The sequence below is a fragment of the Alexandromys fortis genome, unplaced genomic scaffold (genome assembly GCF_014885135.2).
Source record: "Alexandromys fortis isolate MF-2015 unplaced genomic scaffold, M_Fortis_MF-2015_v1.1 scaffold_103, whole genome shotgun sequence".
Taxonomy (NCBI): domain Eukaryota; kingdom Metazoa; phylum Chordata; class Mammalia; order Rodentia; family Cricetidae; genus Alexandromys; species Alexandromys fortis.
Genome location: NW_026067978.1, coordinates 431976 through 457678, shown reverse-complemented (window position 1 = coordinate 457678; position 25703 = coordinate 431976). Strand labels below are relative to the sequence as shown.

Below are 25703 nucleotides of genomic sequence, written 5' to 3'. Positions count from 1 at the left end.
ATTCCTGAGTTTTCTTGCTTTGTTTCACAAGCTTGTCCAAGATTTACTGAAAACTTTGCCACAGATGTTTACTAAGACGCTGGAGACCCAGAGTGCTTTGGGTCCTGCCCTTCAGGCTGCATTTAAGTTAATATCACCAACTGGTGGTCGAATGTCTGTCTTCCAAACACAACTCCCAACTCTTGGCGTGGGAGCCCTGAAACCACGAGAGGAACCCAACCAAAGGTCATCTGCTAAGGTTAGACCACCAGGTATATAGCCTGGTCTGTACTGGGGCTGCCTCTTTGACGTAAGAGCTTGTTTTCCATTTGTTTGTTTTATTGATTGTTTTGGCTGTGAGGAGGAGGGAATGTAGGTCACTTTTATGTCCACATAGCTGTTTTATTATTTTCTCTACCTGCCTGATGCACATCTATGCTTTATTATCTTTAGTATATTAGGCTCTTAGAAGTCCAACCTGGTTTTGATGAGAAAGTCTGGAAGACTAAGAGAATGCATTTGCTAGGGACAAAGTGGAACCAAAATGACCATTAGAAATGGTCATAATAGGGGCTGCAGAGATGGCTCAGCGGTTAAGAACATTGCCTACTCTTCCAGACGTCCTGAGTTCAATTCCCAGCAACCATATGATGGCTCATAACCATCTGTAATGAGATCTGGTGCTCTCTTCTGGCCTGCAGGTATACATGCAGGCAGAACACTGTATACATAATAAATAAATCTTTAAAAAAAAAAAAGAAAGAAAGAAACTACAGAAATGGTCATAATACACAGGTGGTGGTGGCACATGTCTTTAATCCCAGCACTCGGGAGGCAGAGGCAAGTGAATCTCTGTCAGTTTGGGGCCAGCCTGGGCTACAGGACAAGTTCCAGGACAGCCAAGGCTATACACAGAGACACCCTGTCTTGAAAAATCAAAAAAGAAAGAAAGTGGTAAATCCCTGGTAGACTAACAGCCAAGGATTGCTTTTGAGCTCCTCTGGCGTGTGAGTTAGGAATTTGCATTTATCAAAAGGTAAGAGAAAAGTAGGTCCACCACATAGTTCCATGTCATTCCTGACCGGCCAGCATAAGTTCTACTAGATAGAGGTTTGACTTCAGTAACTGATTTATTACACCTTCAGTTTCTTTGTGGATGAAGGGAAGATGATGCTAATGCCCGCCTCTTAGGGAAACTCAAAGGGCTAAATACATGCCGTGTATGAATTGTTGGGGTGTCCCCGGCATACGAGCATTTAGTAGGCTGAAGTTAAAATAATGATTACCTTTGTCTATTACAAAATTAATGTAGTAGAGGTTTTTCTTTTCTTTCTTTTTTTAAAAAGTATTTATTTTTAATAGTAAACAGAATAAACATAAGCCCTCAGAGAGTGCTTTAACACTGTGGTATAACTAAGTGTATTTACATTCTTCTCTTTCTGTTCTACAAATAATAGGAAATACACCTGACACCATCTACTGACTTCTATAAGAAATTAGCCTTGGACTGTTCTGGACAGCAGGCAGCTGTTGACTTGTTCCTTCTCAGTGGACAGTATTCTGATTTGGCCTCTCTAGGTATGTTCTTGTTCTTGCTCTTTTTTTTTTTTTTTTTTTTTTTGAGACAAGGTTTCAGGTAATCCAGGATGACCTTGTGATAGGAGGCTGGAGTGGCTAAGTTGGGGGGTGACAGTCAGAAAAAGGCGCAGTTGGCACCAAAAACATGACAGCTACGCCAAAAGCATGACAGTTAGAAAAAGGCGCAAAATTAAAAAAGGTGACAGTTGCAAAGCCTGTGAAGAATACTCCCAGCCAAGATGGCGCTGGAAGGGAGTAAGGGGGAGGAGATCTGATTTACTCACAAGAAGATAATTGGAAGCCGGGCGATGGTGGCACACACCTTTAATCCCAGCACTTGGGAGGCAGAGGCAGGTGGATCTCTGTGAGTTCGAGACCAGCCTGGTCTACAAGAGCTAGTTCCAAGAAGGCTCCAAAACCATAGAGAAACCCTGTCTCGAAAAACAAACAAACAAAAAAATGATTGGAGTTAGAGATGTAGTAAGATGACATAAAGTGCCTGATGCCAGTGTGCTGTGTGATCCCCATTAGGGGCCATAGGAGCTGCCGCTCATGCAGACATGACTGCTGACGTAATTGGTTAATTTCCCTTCCACTTCTGGGATTCATGGGTTTTTGCTTTATATGTTGCATGTTGTAAGGAAATAAACGAGTTCCTGCTCAACTCAACTTCCCTCTGCGTCTGATTGGGCGGGGGGTGTCTAGGTGGCTAGCGGCGCACTTCCCCTCCTGAGCCAGGGCCAGTTGGGGCTGGTTTGATTCTGCAGAGGGACCCTGCAACCTTGAGCTCTGGATTTTCCTGCTGCCAACTCCTGAGTCCTGGAATTACAGACTCATTCTGTCACACCCAGCAGCAAGTTCTTTTTGATGATTTTTTTCAATGAATGTCATAATTAAAAAAAGAAAACTATCTTTTCTCTGCTGGGCAGTGGTGGTGCACACCTTTAATCCCACTTTAATCCCAGCACTCGGGAGGCAGAAGCAGGCTGATCTCTGTGAGTTTGAGGACAGCCTGGTCTTCAATAGTTAGTTCCAGGACAGGCTCCAAAGCTATAGAGAAACCCTGTCTCGAAAAACCAAAATAAATAAATAAGCAAATTTTGAGAGAGAGAGAGAGAGAGAGAGAGAGAGAGAGAGAGAGAGAGGTATATGTGTGTGCATAGGTAGGTAGGTAGGTGTAACATAACCCTAAGTTATGTTTCCACACTACATTCTGGCTTACAACTGCCTGTAACTCCAGAGAATTTGGTGCCTCTGACCTCTGTAGGTACCTGTACTTGTGTAAATAAATCCAACACACACTTGTACATAGTTTAAAATATAACGATAAATCTTTAAAAATTGGAAATTTTATCTCTATATATCTATAGGTGTAGATACTGCTAATCTATTCACACACACATCACAGGAGCGAATGTGTAGTAACATAAAGAATGTGTGCTCTCTTGCAGGCTGTGTCTCTCGGTACTCAGCAGGCAGTGTTTACTACTACCCCTCGTACCATCACCAGCACAATCCAGTTCAAGTGCAGAAATTCCAGAAGGAACTACAGAGATACCTCACCCGGAAGATTGGCTTTGAGGCAGTCATGAGGATCCGGTGCACCAAAGGTGGAAACACTTTATTTCCCTCATGAGGCTACATACTGTTTTTATACAGTAAAAATATGTGTCCTCCAGGATTTACCCTGCAAAGATACCCTGCTGAGTTCTAGAGTGTGAAAGTAGACAATATGCAACTAAAGGGGGAAACTGTTTAGACACAGGACTACTGGTGCTCGAGAAATGACTCAGCAGTCAGGAGCAAACACTGCTCTTGCAGATGACTTGAGCTATGTACCGGTGTTCACACATGCCTCTGGCCTCTGTAGGTCCCTGTACTCCTGTGCACAGACCCACACAAACATACATGACATAATTTAAAATGATGACAACAGATCTTTAAAAATGGGGAATATTGTGAATGTATTTAAAACTACTGAACTGTGCACATTGAAATGGTGAATTTTATGCTGTGTGTTTCTTCAGTTTATTTTAAAAAGAGGCCACCTCTCCAAAGAAAATGACATGAAAGTGAAAGAATTCATAAAGGAAAGTAAGCACAACAATGATGGTGATAATTTCTTTATTCCAGGTCTTTCCATTCATACTTTCCACGGGAACTTCTTCGTCCGTTCTACAGACTTACTTTCTCTTCCCAATGTCAACCCAGACGCTGGGTACGCTGTGCAGATGTCGGTAGAGGAGAGCCTGGCTGACACTCAGCTAGTCTCCTTCCAGTCGGCACTCTTATACACATCAAGTAAAGGTGCGTGCGTGTCGCATTTATTCTCACAAAAGATACCATACCTGTCCTTTTCTGTTTTTTGTTTTGGAGACAAGATCTCACTCTGCAGCTCTGCTGTAGTTGGCCTAGAACTAGCTGTGTAGATGAGGCTAGCCTCAAACTCAGAGAGACCCACCTGCCTCTGCCCCGACCCTCTCAACAGATGTGTAAACATACAGTGCATGATTAACTAAGCACAGAGTGTGAGGATCGAGAAAGCCTTATGGTGAGCTGCTGTCTATGGCGTACAGTACTCTCTTCTAATTACTAGTATCTGTTGAGCTAACATTTTCTAACCATAAGAATCTTGTTGCTGTTCTTGGTAGTCAAAAGATTTGTCTTTATTTTCCTAAACCATTTTGTTTTTTTAAAAAAAAAAAAAAAAAAGCTAGGCAGTGGTAATCCCAGAGGCAGAGAGGCAGAGGCTGGTGGATCTCTGTGAGTTCAAGGGCCAGCCTGGTCTACAAGAGCTAGTTCCAGGACAGGCACCAAAGCTACAGAGAAACCTTGTCTCAAAAAAACAAAAAAAGGGGGCTGGAGAAATGGCTCAGTGGTTAAGAGCACTGACTGCTCTTCCAGAGGTCCTGAGTTCAATTCCCAGCAACCACATGGTGGCTTACAGCCACCTGTAATGAGACCTGGCGCCCACTTCTGGCATGTGGGCACACAGGGAAGGAATGCTGTACACATAATAAAATAAAATAAAATAAATATATATTTAAAAAAAAAAAAGAAAAAGAAAAAAAAATTGGCTCCAGCACCCAGGAAGCAGAAGCAGGTGGATCTTTATGAGTTTTTTTTTTTCCTTTCTTTCCCTTTTTTTTAAAAGACAAGATCAATATATGTGTATAAACTTGAGCTCCTCCCTCCTCCTGCCTCAGGTTCCCAAGTGCTGGCATTACAGAATTAATGCACTAATTAATGTGCCTGCACTACCCACTGTCCCCAGTAACAGATATTTATCTATGATCAGATATTCTGATTTAAAGAATTCTCTCTAGACTGGAGAGATGGCTAGTGGTTAACAGCGTTGCTTCCTGCTCTTCCAGAGAACCCACATATCAGTTCCCAGCCCCTATGGCAGCTCACAACTGCCTATAGCTTCAGAGGATCCTACACCTTCTGGCTTCTGCGGGTACCCACAGATATGTGGCACACATACATAAATAAAAATAAGAGTAAATCTTTAAAAATCCCATTAGGGGGCTGGAGAGATGGCTCAGCAGTTTGCTGAGCACTGTTCGCTGTCCAGGGGTTTTGAGTTCGATTCCCAGCAACCACATGGTGGCTCACAACCATCAGGCAGAGGCAGGCAGATCTCTGTGAGTTCGAGGCCAGCCTGGTCTACAGAGTGAGTTCCAGGACTGGCTCCATGGCTACTAAGAAACCCTGTATCGAAAACCCAAAAAAATTAAAAATTAAAAAAGGTTCCATTAGGGGCTAGAGCAATGGCTCCATGGGCAGTGTTTGCTGCAGAGAATCTGGATCTGGATCTCCACTATCCACGTATCTATAGCCCCAATGCTCTAGAGCAGAGACAGGCAGATCTTGGGACCTTGTTGATCAGCCAGTCTAAAGTGTGAGATCCTGGACTAAATACTTGGCACCAAAAATAACCCCAGCAGTCGGACATTGTGGTGTGGGTGATCACTAAAAGGAAGCTGCTGTGGTGTTAGAATGAGAGGCCCTCTTCATGGAGAAAGGGAAGAGTGACCAAGAAGACATCTGATGTCGATCTCTGGCCTACATGTGTGCATGCATGGTACACATGGATATACCAATACGCACATGCATGCACGCTCAGGCCTTTAATCCCACCACTTGGGAGGCAGAGGCAGGCGGATATCTGTGAGTTTGTTTGAGGCCATCCTGCTCTCCAGAGTGAGATCTAGGACAGTCAGACTACACAGTGAAACCCTGTCTCAACAAAAACAAACAACAAAGAGCATTGACTGTCTTCCAGAAGACCCAGGTTCCGTTTCCAGCACCCACATAACAGCTCATAACCATCTGTAACTCCCATTTCCAAGGGATCCCATGTCCTCTTCTGGCACCAAGCATGACTATGGTACACTGGCATACATGCAGGCAAAACACTCATAAAATAAAAATAAATACATCTTTTAAAAGGCAAGGAATTTATTAGGCATAGTTGTGTGACTCTAATCTTAGCAGTCCGGAGGCCTGCCTGGGCTGCATCTTGATCCTTTTCGTAGGAAGAGAGAAAGCTAGCATATTGTCAGCATTATAGGCAACGTCTGCTGCCTACTTAATAATATCTCAGACACGAGGATTTTCATGGTTACAGTGTAAAACCTAAGGGCATTTTCTGATACTGTGTGGTGTCCCTGCTTTTTGTGTGACCGCCTTGGTTCTGAGTTAGAGAAGAAATGATTTTAGGGGCTGGCAAGGTAGATCAGGTGAAGATGCCTGATGCCCATGGCGAGAGAGCCCGCTTGCAGATACTATCCTCTGACCGCTACACACAGATAAGCAAAGTGGTTGATAGATTTTTTTTTAGTGGGAAAAAGAAATGGCTTTAACATAACCTTTTATAAAAAATAGCTATTGTGTTTTTCCCCGAAGGTGAAAGAAGAATCCGTGTCCATACTTTGTGTTTGCCAGTCGTTTCTACCCTAAATGAGGTCTTTCTTGGAGCTGATGTTCAAGCGATTTCAGGATTACTGGCCAATATGGGTAAGGATTGTTTTCAGTTTAAGTGTTTTACCTCATACCATTAAACACATACATAGTCTTTGTTTTACCTAAAGTTGTTACCTTAGAGTGTCTGTTTAAATGAAAAGGTCCGCTGCAGCTGATCGTGCCTGTTTTGTTTGTGTAAACAAGCTTACTGAGGCATAATTATATATTATAGGAATTTCAGCCATTTTAATTGTATAATTCATCATTTTTAATGTATTTACAACGTTGTACAGCCATCATCACGGTCTGAATTTAGAGCATTTTTGTCAACTCAAAAGAATCTCGTGCCCAATTACTGCCCACTTCTTGCTCTTTCCTTCACTGGCCTTAAGCCATCATTAAATGACTCTCTATAGATATTTGTCTGCTTTGAACTTAAATAACTATATATATATACATATATCTTATATTTTCTTCTGAAACTTTTTTTTTTTTTTTTGGTTTTTCGAGACAGGGTTTCTCTGTGGCTTTGGAGCCTGTCCTGGAACTAGCTCTGTAGACCAGGCTGGTCTCGAACTCACAGAGATCTGCCTGCCTCTGCCTCCTGAGTGCTGGGATTAAAGGCGTGCGCCACCATCGCCCAGCGAAACTTCTATTTTTTAAAGATTTTTAAATTATTTTTATTTTTGCTTTATGTGTATGGGTGTTTTGCCTACATTTATGTCTGTACATACACTTGAATGCCTGGTATCTGAGGAGGCCAGCAGAGGTCATTGGAGCCCCTAGATCTATAGTTAAGGGTGGTTATAAGCTGACATATAAGTGCCGGGAACTGAGCCCAGGTCCTTTGCAAAAGCAGTAAGTGCTCCTAACAGTGGAGCCACCTCTCCAGCTCCTTAAACATTTCTTATGGAAATGGTTAGTATGAGCATCTGTTGGAACTGTTGCCCACAGTGCTTTATTGCCTCTTCCTTGGATAAGAGGTGGCAGTGAGCTATGAAGCACCCTCAACAGCTGAGCCCTTGCACCCATGTATAGTTCATACAGCCCCAGATGTACAGATGTAGGAGAGAGGTACACATATACAGATCATATTTTTATTGATGATGAATTATAAACTTTACAACAATTTTTGGCATATGCATAGGTTCTCCATTTAGCACATACAGAAGCAAATTGTATATTAATGGGATGGATGTGCTTGTTTATTTTTTCATGGATATCTAGGATACAGAGTGTTTTCAGCATTTCTTGGAGTTGATGTATATTTTGGTTTTTTCATCAATACTGAGGGAATTACCTCATATAAATACATAATACAAAATAGCCAAAATATGGCTAGGGACATTATTCTGTCCTGTTCTCAAGATGAACTCATTTAACAACTTTTTGTGAAACTCAGCTCAGCAACTCAAACAACAATTTTTAAAAATGAAACATTCCAATGTAATACAGTTCAAAGCTGCTTACATATTGAGACAGGACAGAAAATACTGGACGTGCATTCTTCATAGTTAAACCATTGTGTCTTATGAGAACAGAAAACCAAGAATTTACAACCCTGCCGTCCATTACACGCAGCGTCTGATTCTGAGCCAAGAGGTCTCAGGTCTCAGTGATTCAGCTGTGTGTTTGGAGTAGAGGCGACTGCAGCAAATTCACACAGCACAACATAGCTGAGCGTTACCAGAAAAAACTTGGGTTTGTTACGTGTGTGTTTGTATTAACTTTTGCTTGTTCCAATTTCAAAAACCTTTTGCTATTGCCAGATTTTTTTTTAATCCCCCACATTCAGTTACATGGCCTCATGTGGGGTGTCACACCACAATTCTAAGGACCTTGGCTGTAAAGAGTTGGAACCAAATTTGACATTTTATGTGTGTGTGTGTGTTACTTTCAAACATATGTATGTATGTATGTATGTATGTATTTATTTATTTATTATGTGTGCAACATTCTGCCTGCATGTATGCCCACATGCCAGAAGAGGGCACCAGATCTCATTACAAATAGTTGTGAGCCACCATGTGATTGCTGGGAATTGAGCTCAGGATCCTTGGAAGAGCAGCCAGTGCTCTTAACCACTGAGCCATCTCTCCAGCCCCTCAAACATATGCTTTCATAACCTTGCTTAAATCTGCTGTGGAAAAAAAAAATCATTGGTCCCTGGGTGTGGTGGTGCTCCATTTAATCCCAGCACCTGGGAGGGAAAGGCAGGCAGATCATTGTGCGTTCAAGGCCCACCTGTTCAAGTTCTAGGAAAACCAGGGCTGTTACACAGAGAAATCCTGTCTTGGGGAAAAAGAATTCATTGGGCCAGCAAAATGACTTGACAGGTAAAGGTATTTGCCAACCAGCCTGACTAGGAACCTGAGTTCCATCCCTGAACTCATATGATGGAAAGAGAACTGACTCCTGCAAACCACCCTCTGGCTTGTGTGTGCGTGTGTGTGCGTGTGTGTGTGTGTGTGTGTGTTCTATTCTGTCCTTTCCAGTAGAATCACCAAACGTCTGTCTTGTTTCTTGTTTGTTCCTGCTGTCACCTCCCTAGCTGTTGATAGGTCAGTGACTGCCAGCCTGAGTGATGCCCGGGATGCTTTGGTGAACGCCGTCATCGACTCTCTTTCGGCTTACCGCTCTTCAGTCCTTAGCAGCCAGCAGCCAGGCCTCATGGTTCCTTTCTCTTTGAGGCTTTTCCCACTTTTTGTGTTGGCTCTCCTTAAACAGGTAAGAAAGCAAACTAACATAGTAACAATGTGAAAAAGCTTTTTATTCCATGAAACCCTAATATTTGTACGAGTGGCCTTAAACCAGTTAAATGTTCTGAGGATGGAAACCCTATCTTTTTTAGAGCACTGAAGGGATTTAGAGCCAAAGAAATTTGTGGATAATCTAAGTGCCTCACACACAAGAAGGATTCAGCAATGTGGCCATAAATTCAAATGATAACTAGCTTTCCAAAGAAGGAAGTGGAAATTGTGTTGTGGGTATAGGAAGCCACACGTGTGCTGCATGTTCCCACTCCTACCAGAGCTTAGAAACGAGCAGAGTGATGGTTAGAGACCAAGGAGTGGGAAGGATGGAGAGATACTGGTCAGGGGAGGCAGTGTTACCAGTTAGACAAGGAGAATCCTGTATGTGTACAACATGAGTGGGAATTGTGTGCATGCCATAGCATCGTGTAGTTCTAGCTTCTTTAACTCATTCAAGTCACAGAAGTTACGTAAGTACTTAAATTTTAACATCTAACTATCCAGGTTCTTCTCTTGGAAGCTTTTCTCATAGCCTGCCTTACTTGATTTCCACCCCGTGTGCAGCACTGTCATCCCTTTCCGTCACACAGCACTGTGACACCTTTCTGTCCCTGTCCTTCCTATATTTTTTATGCCAGTTATCACTGATCACATAGTGTGCTTATTTATTATTTTTCCTTTTTTTTGTTGTTGAGCCAGGATGTCATTATGTAGCCCTCAATGTCCTAGAACTTGCTTTGTAGACCAGGCCTAGCCTTGAATCCCAAGCACACTGTTGCACCCAATTTTATTTCTCCTTTTATAGGAAATAAACTACAAACATGATAATCTATCTTTTATTCACTATTTAGTCCCAGCACCCAGTATGTAATAGACACTCAATAAATGAAATAAATTATTTCACCTGTAACTGTATATGCAGTGATTGTTTTATACTTTGTTTTATATTTATTTGTTTTATTTTATATGCCTGGGTGTTTTGTTTGCTTGGGTACCTGGTGCCTGTGGAGGTCAGAAGACATCAGATCTTCTAGGACCAATTACGGATGGTTTTTAGCCACCATATGTGTGCTGGGAACTGAATCTGAGTCATTTGCAAGACCAAGCAATACTCTTAACCACTGAGACCCTATTTATTTTATATTTACAGATGAGATCATTAACTAAAATCGTTCTCATGCTGTGCCAGAAAAGTCTTATTGCAATTACCTAGGCCACCAGTTTTCACCATGTGCTGGCTAATGCCCATCTCATGAGTGCAGTTGTCCTGGGCATAAAAGCTGCTCCAACCAGGTGGTGGTGGCACGCCTTTAATCCCAGCACTTGGGAAGGCGGATCTCTGTGAATTCAAGGCTGGCCTGGTCTACAAAGCGAGTTCCAGGACAGGCTCCAAAGCTACAGATCTGGGTTCTTTGGGACAGTGAGCATAGACGAGTAGCAGGCACGCACGTTGCAGTGAGTGACATGTGACAGTCTGAGCTAGGTGCAGTGAGGTCAAAGCTGTTGGTGTTTCACCTGAGTGTGCCAGCAAATGCCTCCGTTCACCCGAGCCTGCCTTGAGAAGCGTTCTGCTCACATCTGGTTCATTGTTCCCTGCCTCTTTTACTCCTTCCCACCACCTGGAAGACTTTAAAACCTCTCCTTAGACCTCCCTGGTCTCAGAGTCACTGCTGTGCTTCTGTCCCACCCTTGTCACCTGCATGGTTTGTAGGGTCTGGTACATTGTTCAGTTCCTCTAATTGTGAACGGAGCCTCTGTTAATTACCACGCAGCAGGCATAGCAACTGGGTGAGTTTTCTGTATGTCACGTGTGCCTTTATCCTGTCTCCAGTGCCCCTTGCTGCTCAGCTCCTTCACCATCACTGTGCAGGCAGTGCTGGGCCTGGCTTAGTGATAGAAGTAGACACCCGGGAGATCAGGTAGCTTCGCTGTTGTCAGGTGTCTGATTACTTGAGGCGTCCATGTGAGGGTGCAGTGTAATTTAATACAGACTTCTTAAAAGACATTTTCAAGGGATAACTTATGATAAATTTGCTAATTCTTCTGAAGACATTTGCAAGATCCTGTGTTTTTTTTTTTTTTTTTTTTTTTTAATATCGGGGAGCATGGTGTTTGTTTTATTACAGAAGTCTTTCCAGACTGGGACAAATGCACGTCTAGATGAACGAATTTTTGCCATGTGTCAAGTGAAAAACCAGCCGTTGGTTCACCTGATGCTCACAACACACCCCAGTTTGTACAGAGTTGACAACCTCTCAGATGAGGTAAGGTCCCTCCTGTTCTGTGCCTTCTTCTGACATTGTTTAGCTTAGTTACATTCACTATGGAAATGAAAATTTGTTACTTAATTCTTTGTTTTTTCCTAGGTAAATGTATAGAAACTTTGATTTTTAGGGAAGTTTCTGAAAATGGTGACTTTAAGTTTTCTAAGACAGCCAGGTGGTGGTGGCGCACACCTTTAATCCCAGCACTTGGGAGGCAGAGGCAGGCAGATCTCTGTGAGTTCAAGACCAGCCTGGTCTACAAGAGCTAGTTCCAGGACAGGCTCCAAAACCACAGAGAAACCCTGTCTCGAAAAAAAAAAAAAAAGTTTTCTGAGACAAATTCTCTAATTTTAGATTTAAAGATAAGTTACAGAAAAATTATAGACAGTGTCTCAGTTTCTATTGCTGTGCCAAAACACAATGATCAAAGGCAACTTGACAAGGAAAGGGTTTATTTCAGCATATAGTTGGTAGTTCATCATGCAGAGAAGTTAGGACAGGAACTCAAGGTAGGAACTGACTGAAGGCCAGGGAAGAGTGCTATTCACTGGCTTGCTCCTGATGGTTTGCTCAGCCTGCTTTCTTACATACCCAAGACCACCGCCCACATTGGGCTCCTCTCATTCACTAATTGAGAAAAATGTCCCGAGTCAATCTGGTGGGGTCATTTTCTTCGTTAAGGCTCCTTTTTCTCAAAGGACTAGGCTGTGCAAGTTGACATAAGAAGCCAGCACAGAAGATTCTTACATGCCTTGCCAGCTTCCCTAATATTTCATTTTCTAGTTAGCTGGGTTGTAATTGGCCTATGTCTGTAGTTCCAATAACTCTGGAGGCTACAGCAAGAGGATAACTTGAGACACATGAGTTGGAAACAGACCCTGTGTCAGAAAACAAAACCCAAAAACTTCAAAGTAAATACAAAACTATATTGCTTTTGTTGTCAAATTCAAGGAAACGAATTGCTGGGAGTAGTAGTGCACGCCTTTAATCCCAACACTAAGAGGTAGAAGCAGGCAGATCTCTGAGTTCAAAGCCAGTCTGGTCTATATGGAAAGATCCTGCCTCTGCCTCCTGAGTGCTGGAATTAAAGGTATGTGCCAACACTGCCTGACTGAATTTATTTTTTTAAATAACAATAAAAATGCAAACTGGGTGGCACATATCTTTAGTCCTAGCATTTCAAATGCATCAGGAGTTGAAGGCCAGCCCCAGCTATAAAGGGTGTTCCAGGCCTGCCTGGTTCTCTCAAAACTAAAAAATTGGAGCCAAGGATGTACTCAGTTGGTAGAATACCTGCCCAGCCTGGGTTCACTCTTCAGCCCTACATAACCCCAGCGTGATGGCCAGTGCCTACAGTCAGAATGTGGAGCACTTGGAATGTGGAGGCAGGAGGTCGAGAAAAGAAGTTCAAGGTTATCTTTATCTACATAGGGAGGTGGCAGCCAGCCTACACCTAAAGATCTGGTCAGAAACAAAAAAGGAGGCCTAGAGAGATGGCTCAGCAACTTAAAAGCACTGGCTGCTCTTCCAGAGGACCCAGCTTCAATTCCTAGCTCCCACATGGCAGCTCACAACTGTCTATAACTCCAATTGTAGAGTTTCTGACCCCCTCATACATGCAGGCAAAACACCAATGAACATAAAATAAAGATAAACTATAAAAACAACAACAGAAGATGGGAATGGGCTGGAGAGGTGATTTGTGGGTGAAGTGTGTGCTGCAGAGCATGAGGACCTGAGTGAGTTCCCAGCACTGGCGGGAGAGCAGAGGCAGGACAGTCTCTGGAACTTGCTGGCCAGCTAACTGAGTCAACAAGCTCTGGGTTCATTGAGAGAATAAGATGGAGAGTGACAGAAAAGACACTTGCCATTAACTTCTGGCTACACACACAAAGAAATATGATCAGAATTTTATTTCAATTATTAGAGTCACAGTGACTCTTTTTTAATATATATATTACTCCATCTTACTATGGATAATTGATTTACCTAATTAAGGTCTAAGTTCTTAGAAGTCAAATTCATTTAATTATATTTGTCATTTAACTGTATCTCTGGAGAGCTGGGCATGTTACCACATGCCGGTAATTTCAAAATTGAAGATGAGGAGGTGACAATCAGAAATTCAAAATCATCTGCAGCTACATAAGAAGTTTGAGGCCAGCCTGGGCTATTTCAGACCCTTTCTCAAAAAAAGCACCCAAGCTGGGGGTTTGGCTCAAAGGATAAAAATGATTATTGTGGAAACATGAGGACCAGAGTTCAGAACCCACATAGAAAGCAGGGCAGGCATAAAAGTCAACAATCGGGCATGACAGCCACCTGTAATTCCATCACTGTGAAGACAGTGATCCCTGGAATGAGCTGGTAGCTAGACTGTCTGGAATTGATGAGCTCTAGGTTAAGCAAAAGACACCCAACACCAACTGTGAGCTTGTGCACTGGTACAGACATACATGCCCATGCACCTAGGCACTTGAACACATGCCATATACATGTACGTACGTAAGTATATGTATATTGTGTCTGTGTGTTACCTGCATCTGAAAACCTTTCTCTGCTTCCTTCTTCAGGGAGCTCTCAACATTAATGACAGGACCATACCTCAGCCCCCCATTCTTCAGCTCTCGGTGGAGAAGTTGAGCAGAGATGGAGCTTTCCTCATGGATGCAGGCTCGGTGAGTGGATTTACTCAGCCTGATGAGCTCAGTGTGCTGCTGAATCTCCTTAGCACTTGGGTTCAGCTGCCTCTTAAATCTGTGTATTGGCATTGGTTCTCCCACCACCGCAGCTTTTTATCTCACAGTGTGCAGTGGTTCTCTGTACATCCCACTAAACATGCTCACCCTTTGACCTTTAAGACCTCTCAGAACAGTGTGTTCCTGTTTGCAGGTACTGATGCTTTGGGTTGGAAGAAATTGTGCACAGAATTTTCTCAGCCAAGTTCTGGGAGTTCAAAACTATGCATCAATTCCACAGAAGATGGTAAGCTTTTTATGTTATTAGTCATAGGAGATTTAAAGGGCATTTTAAATATGACAAAAAACATGAAACCCATTTTCAAATCAGAAATTAATACTCCAGATTTCTTCCAGAGTAAATATCCTCACAGATAATATCTCTTCCATCTGTGAGTGCTCATTTTATGGTTTTGTTTGGGATCTTGCAGTGTTGCTCAGGTTTATCTATGATCCATGGACTCAAAGGGATCCTTATGCCTCAGCCTCTCTAGGAGATAGGACTACAGCCACACACCACTATGCCAGGCTCATCTTGTCTTTTTTGTTAGGTTGGGTTTGGGGTGATTTATTTGTTTGTTTCTTTTTAGACAGGGTCTCATTATGCAGCCCTGGCTGGCCTAGAACTCATTATTTAAGACCAAGTTGGCCTCAAACACAGAGAACCACTTGCCTCTGCCTCTTGAGCCACCACACCTGGCTCATCTTGTCTTCTAATGGTATTTGGTTAGCCTCAGGGTCGTTTTATTTTGTATGTATGAATGTTTTGCATGTATGCAAATGTGTATATCACATGCATGTCTGGTGCCTATGGAGGTTAGAACAGGGTGGTAGATACCCTGGGACTGGACTTATTGGATGGTTGTGAGTACCATGTGGGTGATAGGAATTGAACCCAGGTACTCTGCAAAAGCTGAGCAATCTCCAGCCTCTTCCCTCAGTTTTTTGACAGGACTTGTTATGTAACCCAAACTAACCTGGCATAATAAGTTGAACCTATTTCTCCTTCTGAGAATGGAATAGCATGGGTGCCTGGGTACGTGCTTGTTTGTTTTGTTTTTGAGATAGTTCTTGTGGTTGGGTATGGTGGCACACACCTTTAATCCCAGCATTCAGAAAGCAGAGGCAGGTGGATCTCTGAATTCCAGGTCAACCTGGTCTACATAGGGAGTTCCAGGACAGTCAGAACTATATAGTAAGATCATCTCAAAAGAAAAAAAAAAAAAAAACCACCAAACTTGAGATGAGTCTGAGTCTTGCTCTGTAATCCACGTTGGCTCCAAAATCACGGCCTCAGCCTCCCTGTTTGAGGATCATGGGTGTGCACTATTCTGCTCAGCTGAGAAGGACATTGTTTTCTTATGGTAGGGTGATTCTTTTCAGTCATTGCCCTGGCTCACCAAGAACTCACAATGTAGATTAGGCTAGTCTCAATCTTACAGCACTTCTTCCCCAACCTCCGAAGTGCTGAATTTACAAACATGCACCATCATCAGCTGTGTTTAGAATGGTAATTCTCAGCAGGGCGTGCTGGCACTCGGGAGGCTCTCTTGTGTTCTAGACCAGGCACAGTGAGATCTGAGTTTGATCCCCAGAACCCAAGTAAGGTGAATGGGAGAACCAACTCCACAGAGTTGTCCTCTGGCCTCCACATGTCCCCTGTGGCATTTCCCCATGTGTGCACACATCATGCACATATACACATAATAATAAAAAATTTTAATGTATTGGGGGGATTGGCTGCATGTATGACTGTGCGCCTTGTGTATGCCTGGTGCTCAAAGGGGCCAGAAGAGGAAGGATATCAGTCTCTTGAGACTGGAGTACACACAGTTGTTAACCACCCTGTAGAGGCTGGAAATCAAACCCTGATTCTCTGGCAGAACAGTCAGTGCTCTTAACTACTGAGCCACTTCTCCAGCCCAATAATAAATTATTTTAACAGTTAAAAAAAAGTATTGTCTTTTGAGGAGAAAATAGTGAATTTAGTTAATGGCAAAAAAAAAAAAAGTGTTGTGTTGCTGCATGTGTGATTAGTGCCTGCCTGTCTCTCTCTCTTCCTCTACCAACCCCCCTCTTTTAGGAAGGATTATTGAATCCAGAGCCTTGTACACACGAGGCAAGCATCAGATCTACCAATGAGCTTATGTACCAGCCTTTTGTTTTTGTATTTTGAGCAAGTGATTTCCTGATCTTTGACAGGGTTCTTTAAAAACTGCTGTGTGGTGCTAGATGTGGTGGCCTCCAGTCTCCAGCTTTAATCTCAGTGGAGGCTGCATGAGCTACAAAGTAAAATCCAGCTTCAAAATATAAATAAATAAGCAAGTTCCAGGACATCTAGGACCATTACAGAGAAACTGTCTTGCAAAGTCAAAAACAAAATAAAACACCTGCTGCACATAAGTGAAAATTAAATGTATGACCACACTATTTATTATATAACAAATAATGTGATCAGCTTTAGTTAGATTAATATTGGTTATTGAAGTGCCCTTATAGAGGAGTTAACCAAGTACATACTATTTTAAATTATGAAGTTAAATTTGTCTTATTTTTCCAGTACCTACTGTTAAGTTATTTAACCACTTTATATACCAATAGGTTTCATCCAGATGGGTTCTGTGAAGTAGTTAAAGTACTCATTTATTTTTTAATTTTTATTTTATATATTTCTTCATTGCAGTTGGCTATGCAGGTCAAGGCTCAATTGTGGAGTCAGAGAACAATTTTGGGGGGTTGGTTCTTTCTGTCTATCAAGTGGGTCCCACAGATCAAACTCAGGTCCTCGGGCTTGGCAGAAAGTGCCTGTCCCCACGGAGTCATTCATCTCCCAGTCCTCAGGACTCATATATTTAGAAAGACTTAGATGTCAAGATTATAGCTAGGATATTAGCTTTCAGTTCTTGAGCAAAACTCCTTGACTGGATGAGTAGGCATTTTAAGTACTGAAATAAGAAAACTGTCATATTAGTGTAGCCACCTTGATGAGTCATCTGATTCTAAATCCCATCTGAAGTGAAGAGCTGGGAGATTTTCCTAGACACGACTGCACACACTGGGCCGAGGAGCTTGGCGCCTGCTCTGTAGTTAGGATTTTATTGCAGCACAGCGCAGCACATTCACTTACTCCAGTGTAGCAGTGGCCAAGCTGCATATTTGCAGCAGAAACAGAATTACTTCAGAGCCTAAAAGATCCACTTGGTGGTGAACAGAATCATCAGCTGACTGTTAATGTTACGGTCTGAAGAGTGCTTCAGACCACACAGTAATCGCGCTAACTGGAACTCTGTTTAACAGACAGATCTTCCTGAACTTGATACGCCAGAATCTGCCAGAACAATAGCTTTCATCTCGTGGCTTAGAGAACAGAGGCCATTTTTCCCAATACTCTATGTAATCAGGTAAGTGAGATTTTTAATGTGTCAATTAATATCTGACCTTAAAAGGACATGTTTAATATGTATATGACCCAATTTGTAAGTAAACCTTTAAAAGAACATAGAAGGGTCAGGGTATGTAACTTAGTTGGTAGAATCTTATATAGCATATTCTGGGTTCCGTCCCCAGGATCAATATAAAATAGTGCATGGTGACACGTGCTTGTGATCCCAGCACTTCAGAGGTTGAGGCAGAAGCATCATCAGTTTAAGTTCATCCTTGAGCCCAAAGACACATAGTCTTTTTTTTTTTTTTATACAGGGTTTCTCTGTATAACCAAAAAGAAAAAGAAAAAAAAAAAATAGCTGGGCCGAGGTGACACATACGTGTTGAATTAGGAGCAGCGGGGCTGCGTCCCCGGCACCCGGCCGCCCGCATGGCTAGCTTATGCCCGAAATAATTACACGGAAACTGTATTCTTTCAAACACTGCCTGGCCCATTATCTGTAGCCTCTCATTGGCTAGCTCTTACATATTGTTCTAACCCATTTCTAATATTCTGTGTAGCCCACAAACTGGCTTACCAGGGAGGATCTTAACCTGCGTCTGTCTGGAGTGGGAGCATCATGGCGACTCACTGACTAAAGCTTCTTTTTCCCAGCATTCTCTTCTGTCTACTCCGCCTACCTAATTTTCTGTCCTATGAGGGCCGAGGCAGTTTCTTTATTAGTAAGAAATCACTCCCACATCACATACGTTTAATCCACTACTCTGGAAGCAGAGGCAGGCAGATCTCTGTTAGTTCGAGGCCAGCCTGGTCACAGAGTGTGAGTTCCAGGACAGCCAGGGCTTTTACACAGAGAAACCCTGTCTTGGAAAACCAAGATAAATAAATAAATGATAAAATGAAATAAAAATAATATAGAATAAAATGTGATTCAATAAATAGTCATCAACTATGCATGATAACCAATTATTAGAATTACTAACTTTCACTGTGTGTGGTGGTGCACTCCTCTCATCCAGCACTCAGGAGGCAGAGACAAGCAGACCTCTGAGTCCGAGCCAGCCCAGTCTAAAAAGCAAGTTCCAGAACATCCAGGGCTACACAGAGAAACCCTGTCTTGAAAAACCAAAGAAAGACAGACAGAGAGAAGAAAAGCGAGAGTGAGAGAGAGAAAAGAAAGAAAAAGAATTACTAATCTTTCAGTAAATTCGCTGATAAAAAAAAATACCAGTAGTTTCTCCTAGCCCTAATGTTAAAACTTTCCTAAATACTATGATTACATATCAGCCACATATTCTCAGAGAAAACTCTATACATAGCTTTTCTTTTAAATATTTATACATACATACGTACATACGTGTGTGTGTGTGTGTGTGTGTGTGTGTGTGTGTGTGTGTGTGTACACCAGCCTTTGTCTTTTGGTCTGCTACCCAGCCAGCCTAACAGAGGCTTATTAGTTTTGAATGCTCAGCCTAGCTTAAGTTCATTTCTGGCTGTCTCTTTTAACTTAATCTTTTTCTCTTTATCTACCCTTTGTCTTGGGTCTTTTTACCTTTTCTTACTTTCTTGCTATCTCTATGGCTGGCTGATGACTACCTAGCTTCTTGCTCTGGGCGTGTGGTATTGTTCATGCTCTCTTTCTGTTTATTCTCTGCCTGGCAGCACTGCCTAGCTATTGGCTATTCAGGTTTTCATTAGACCAATCAGGTGCCTTAGGCAGGTGAAACAGATGCAACACATCTTTACATAATTAAACACACATCCTAACTGTCAAACAAATACAGCATAAACAAAAGTAACACAGTTAAAGTGATGCTCTGCAGCATAAACAAATGTAGCACATCTTTGCCTAGTTAAAATAATATTCCACAACATAGGTGTTTTGTCTACATGTATGTATGTGTATCTTGTGCATACCTGGTGCCTTTGGAAGTCAGAAGAGGACATTGGGTCCTCTAGAACTGGACTTAGAAGCAGTTGTGATCCACCCTGTAGGTACTAAAACCAAGTGCACCTAGTTCCTCTCTAAGAGCAGCAGTGCTGTAAACCACTGAGCCTTCTCCCCAGCCTCTAGGCGTAGCTATTTTTATGGTCAAAATCATTTTAATTACCATAGTGAATCAATAGCCTAGGAAAAATTCACGGTTTATTCTGCATCTAACATACAAAACCATTCTTGCCTTTTCTTTCTAAGGGAGGAGAGTCCAATGAAGGCAGCCTTCCTTCAGAACCTGGTAGAAGACAGAACGGAATCCGCACTGTCGTACTATGAATTCCTCCTGCACGTACAGCAGCAGGTGAACAAGTGAAGAGAGGGGCTGCTGAGGAATCACTTGCGCAGTTCCCGAGAATGCAGCACCTTCCTTTCCTCCTGCAGATTGTGAACAAATGTGACGATTAAGATGTTTCACTGTGATTTCAACAACTATAGCAGATAATGGACCACAGCAGAGAGGCAGATGTGCAACTCCAAAATACTGTATTTTTCAAATCAAAATAGAGGTCTGTAAGATTGGAAGCCTTTTTTTTCCTTTGCTGCCAACTATGTTTGAGTTGTTACGGATTGAGATGAGACAATATTGCAGAAGCAAAGTACATTTTATAAAATAAAGACTTCTGTGTTCTGCATTTCTAGTTCTCATTTTTTTATTTTTCTGAGTTTTTGGCTGCTACATTTAAAAACCTCACAAAACTAAGTGTTGCAGGGAAGTTTCAAATCTATCAATAATGATTTTTTTAAATTGGAAAATCGACTGTAGAAAAGCTAGAATCATTCCCTTTACATTTTTGCCCCACCCCCACCCTTCTTTTTTAAGGGAGGAAAAGGATCATGTTAACAGAAACTGAAGGAAACCAGCTCTGGCCTTGCTTGGGAAGAAGAGAAAGTCATTGTCAAGCTTTAAAGTCTGTCAGTATTCTCTTTACTTGAACAAAGTCACTTTAATTTGACAGGAAAACTGTAATTAGGTGGTTTTCTGCTGTTTTATTCTGCCATGAATAGAATTAGAGCTGTCTTCATAACCATATCGGGACTGGCAATGGTAATAGGAGCTGGGAGATTTGGGTTATCTTGATTCTGTGCATGGGATTTTGTTTGGTACATTTCTGCTGTGACTGGTAAAACATTAAAGTGGTATTTTGGTAAAATGCGAGTGAAAGAAGCTAAAGGCTCAGTAAATGTGACCTCAGAGTGAATAAATATTTCTCTAAGGAGTTTAATAATTGGAAGCCACTCGTATATTCTGGGATATTAAAATCTACTAAAGTATGAATGCTGCTCTTGGCATTGGTAGATAATAAGACTACAAATCCATTGTGTTAAAGTTATAAGAGAAACTTGATTTCTGAACATGCTCTAAAGACTGCTTGTTTTGATTCAGTTAGAGAACTATTACAGTCAAACTATCAGATGGCTTTTGTTTACATATAGGTAAATTATCCATGTGTATTTAAAGTGCTGTGATGTTTTTTGAAGTTTGGCTTACTTTTCACAGGTTCATCTTTTCTTGTATGAACTTCTTCAATGATGTTTGTATGTAATACTTAATGAAGAGATTTTTTGTTTTATGTTTTCATAGTTAGAAATGTGTTGACAATCTCGGTCTCACGTGATCACCAATGAACTTGTAACTTTCAGGTTGACACCCCCATGGGCTAACTTAACTCCTGGGAAGGGAAGCAGCAGGTCCCTGGAGCACACAACTACTGTCTGCCAGCTGCTTCAGAATAACTGTGCTTCATGAGACTACAGTGTTAAGGGTCTTCTTGTTTATCCCAACCCAGACATGATGGTACATTATCCCTAACTGGTCCTTGCGAGGCCAAGGCCAGAGAATTGCTAGCCTGGGCTATATAGCCAGTGCCAGACCAGCCAGACTTTGTCTCAAAAAAAAAAGAAAATTATTTTGTTTCAGTGTAAACATAGCACACTGAACTGAATTTCTCTTAAAAGCTGCTTCATTTATTGGGAAGCACTTTCAAACTATAACCCATTAAATATATATAATTTCCCCTTTTTAAGAAACAGCCATTATGTACTGGTGTTCCACTAAATGAACTAGTTTTCTTCTTAATGTGATTTTAAATGTTGGCATTTGTAGGTTCTTTCTTCGTAGTAAGGAATCTCCCAGAGGAAACGTGCTCCTAGGGAAACCTCCCTTGTGCCTCAGTCCTTGAGTGAGTGAGTCTGACCCTTACTAGCTAGCACCTGCTTGGTTAGTATATTTCACAAATTTAAATTTTATTTTAGATATTATGTAACGTGCAATCCAGAGTAATTTTATAACAGTCATAAAAACATAACTATTTAGGGTTCATGATTTTCAGTCTCCAGATAAGAGAATGAACCTTTGTGGGATATTGATAAAGTTATTTTTTACAATATTGAATGTGTTTTTTAGTTAGTTGTTTTGTTTTGGCAGTAAGACACTACCCGTACTATCATCCTGTATTACTTCCCGATGTAAAACAACTGATATTTACACTATGCCATATTTTTTTTATTGTAGTTGTAAATTATGAAAGATCCTTGAATTTTCTACAGATCTACAACTACTAAAGTAACAGACAAGGGCAATCTTGATATATAAATCTGAGCATGGCAGTTCTACCATAAAAAGTACTCTATTTTTCTAATTTCTAGAATTTTTAAAATAATGTTTCTCTAAGTCTGACATACTAATATTCACTCAAGCAGTACCATTTGTTTTAGCTTGCATATGTTTTAATTTAATGTAATGTATTGAGTCTAATAGACTGTTTGCAATAATTAGAATAAAAGGTTTAAACTCTAATCAGAGATGCATAACAGCTGTTATCTAGGGGACCACCAAATGTGATTTCACAGTTTTAACTATTAGAAACACAATCCTTACATAGAAAATTTAATTTTGTAAAGTAGTGTATAATATTGTAACATTAAATTCTTGTTCGCGAATCAAAAATAAGTATTGATCTTCAATGTGGTGTGTTCGTCTCAGTTCTCTGAAATGTTAAACAAGATTTGTCTTCCTTCTCACAGACTGTAATTTTCACTGGTTTATTCCTGTTTTTTAAAAAGTCATTTGTAACCCATGCGAACAGTCGTCTGATCTGTGCTGACTTATGAATCTGATATTCAATAAAGTTAATTAAAAGAGCTTATAAACAGTGACTGGTTATTTACAGTCCAGATTGGTGGCCTCAGCCTGGAACTTGCTCTGTAGATCAGGCTGGCCTGGACCTCAGAGAAATCCCCTGCCTCTGACTCCCAAGTGCTGGGATTAAAGGCACTGCCCACTTAATTGTGTTTTTGTCCTTAATGCTCCTCTGGGCTCATTGTTTTCATGTTTACCTTGCTTATTCTTTAGCTGCCGACTTTAACCATAAGATCCTTGTTCCCCAGCCCCGCAAAGTCCCTGGCTATCTTCTTTTCAAATAATTTTTCTATTTGGAGGATTTTTTTGTTTTTGTTTGTTTTGAGACAGCCAAGCAAAGGAACAGTTAAGTAACATGGTATCTACTTGGACTGGGTAGTGCACACCCCCTTCTTGTGATGCACTTTGGCAGCCTATCTCCTTTACCCAAATCTCTCAAAAATGAACCTAGCAACCTCATACCCCAGCTGCACTAGGCAACATGTGTACCTTAAGTTTCTCCTACCCTAACAATAATCAAATTTAGTTTCCTTTCAAATATATTCCCAATATACTGGAAGCAATGTGTATAAAGAGCAGACAGGGCTGGAGAGATAGCTTGGGAGGAAACATACTTACTGAAGACCTGAGGTTGATCCCTGGGACAAATGACTCCAAAAGGTTGTCTCTGACCTCCACACACAAAGAAATGCGGGACAGAAGTTAAAATCTCATGGCTGATCTGTCCTGAAATGGTTTGGGGAGCACGTACAATACGGTAAACTTAGACTTGCAGGGAGAACCCCAGTTTACCTTTTTGGCCTATGCATTGCTGAGCACACACATGATAAAGTCGTGCATCTTAACTAGGGACTTGACCGACCTACCATCAGAGCCACCCAAACTGTGCCAAAGGAAGCCCCAGTCTGTGGCCACTATCCATCTTGACAGGGTATTCCTTTCTAAACTGTTTATTGCTTGGCTTTGAATAAAGCTACCTTACGATTTTTGTGAATTGTATGAAGACTTATTTTTCCATTATTTGGACAAGAGGTCAAGAACCTGGAAATACCCGATCCCAACCACCACTAACAAGGTCTCTATGCAGCAACGACTGGCTTACAGCTCACCTAGTCCAGATAGACCTCGTGCTATCCTGCCTCTGCCAACCAACTGCTGGGATTCCGAGACTGTGCCACCATGTTCATACTTATTTTTCTACCCCACCCTCTTCTTTTACTCTCAGAATTTCTATTATATATCTTTTAATTAATTCCTTTGTTGTTTAAGACAGAATTTTACTATGTAGCCCTGGCTGGCCTGGAACTCACTTTGTAGACCAGGCTGGCTTTGAACTCACAAGAGATCCAACAGTCTCTGTCTCCTAAGTGTTGGGATTAAAGGTGTAAGGATCATGACCAGCACTGTTTTCCTTAAGTCTTGTCTTTGCCTAAACTGGAGTTTAATCTTGGTTTTATAGTTGAATGGCTATATTTTTTATTTCCAAGATTTATTTTAATGGCCTTGTGTTTTTAATTCACTTTTTATTTTGCTCAACAATGTTTCTGTTGTTGTAGTTTTTCAAGACAGGGTTTTTCCATGTAGCTCTGCATGTACTGGATCTCATGCTATAGACCAGGCTGGTCTTGAACTTACAGAGATCCACCTGCCTCTTCCTCCCGAGTTTTGTCATCAAAGGTGTGTAACACCACTACCCAGCTCAATAATATGCTTTTAATGCATATGATCCACTTATTTCTGAATATCTCAAATATATTTATTGTAAAACTTTCTGTAAGATTCTCAAGATAAGCATGACAATGAGTTTAAAGCTGCCTCAAAAACCAAGGGGAGCAGCGACAAAGGCTGACGCGACTTCAGCTTCTGGCCTCCACACATCAGTGAGCCCGTGACTGCTGTTTCCACCTCCAGTCCAGAAAACGTTGTTATCTCTGTGCGAGCATAGTTAGGGGTCTGATGTTTATTTGTGGGAGCACTTTTGGGTGTGGGCTCACTGATGTAACTGTGAGCAGCTTGCTCAGAGCTGACATGTTCATATTTATATGGCTCAGATGATACCTGAAGCCAGGTGGTAGTGGCATACACAGCACTCTGGGGACAGAGGCAGGTGGATCTCTGAGTTTGAAACCAGCCTGGTCTACAGAGGCAGTTATAGGACAGCCAGGGCTGTGCAGAGAACCCTTGTCTACAAACACAAAGAAACAAACCAAAAGAAGCCACAAAAAAAAAAAAAAAAAAAAACCACAAATGATACTTGAAGCCTTGTAGAGGGAACTGTCAGGCATTTCCCCCCTCACTTCCATCCTGATCAAGGTAACCAGAGGTTTAAGACAATGCCCTTTTTGTGCCTTCAAGTTTGAAGGGCATGAAATAGGTAGATAAGCACTCTTCCTATACAGAAGTGGGCAGGTCTCTAACCCAAAGGGAAGGAGACTGTGAGGTGCTGATGTTTTTCTAACAAAGGTAGGTAATCTACCAAGGGTCATAAACCTACCTTACCTGGTAAAAAAAAATTTTTTTTTTACACAAACTAAACACATCCTTTCTCCTTCCAGAATTCCCTGCTGCCTGGAGCACAACGCTTTATCTTTTTTCTTTGGTTAGTTTTTAAAAAATAACCAATCACGAGGGTGGGACCCCAGCCAATGAGGAAAGGACATAGTCTCCACCAGTTAACCAAGTGAACCTCCTGCCGCGATTTGGATCCGGACACCACTTTTTACAAACCGAAATCCCCGTGCAGAGCTCCTTGCTTTGTTCACTTGTTCCTTTATGGGACACCAAGATTATTGTTTTCAGTATACACAAAATGAAAGCAGAAAGCCAAGCTTCATCTTTAGTCACCCTGTGGCCCCAAGAGAGAAGTCAATGCTTTATTTAGCAAAAGCAGCTTCTGGGGTTAC

The 25703-nt window shown here is 41.6% G+C and overlaps 1 protein-coding gene across 2 annotated transcripts in view; it reads left to right on the top strand.

Annotated features, from left to right (window-relative positions):
- The window catches only part of Sec24a (SEC24 homolog A, COPII coat complex component), a 55926-nt gene extending 33115 nt beyond the window's left edge, over positions 1–22811 (top strand). For both annotated transcript variants that reach the window (XM_050157614.1, XM_050157612.1), the window contains exons 13-23: positions 32–238; positions 1437–1557; positions 3009–3167; positions 3691–3864; positions 6469–6579; positions 9077–9252; positions 11405–11542; positions 14116–14220; positions 14435–14527; positions 17578–17681; positions 19860–22811. In XM_050157614.1, coding sequence (XP_050013571.1) covers positions 32–238; positions 1437–1557; positions 3009–3167; positions 3691–3864; positions 6469–6579; positions 9077–9252; positions 11405–11542; positions 14116–14220; positions 14435–14527; positions 17578–17681; positions 19860–19974 — 1503 coding nt within the window. In that variant the 3' untranslated portion in view covers positions 19975–22811. The remainder of the gene's footprint in view (positions 1–31; positions 239–1436; positions 1558–3008; positions 3168–3690; positions 3865–6468; positions 6580–9076; positions 9253–11404; positions 11543–14115; positions 14221–14434; positions 14528–17577; positions 17682–19859) is intronic.
- The last annotated feature ends 2892 nt before the right edge of the window (positions 22812–25703 follow it).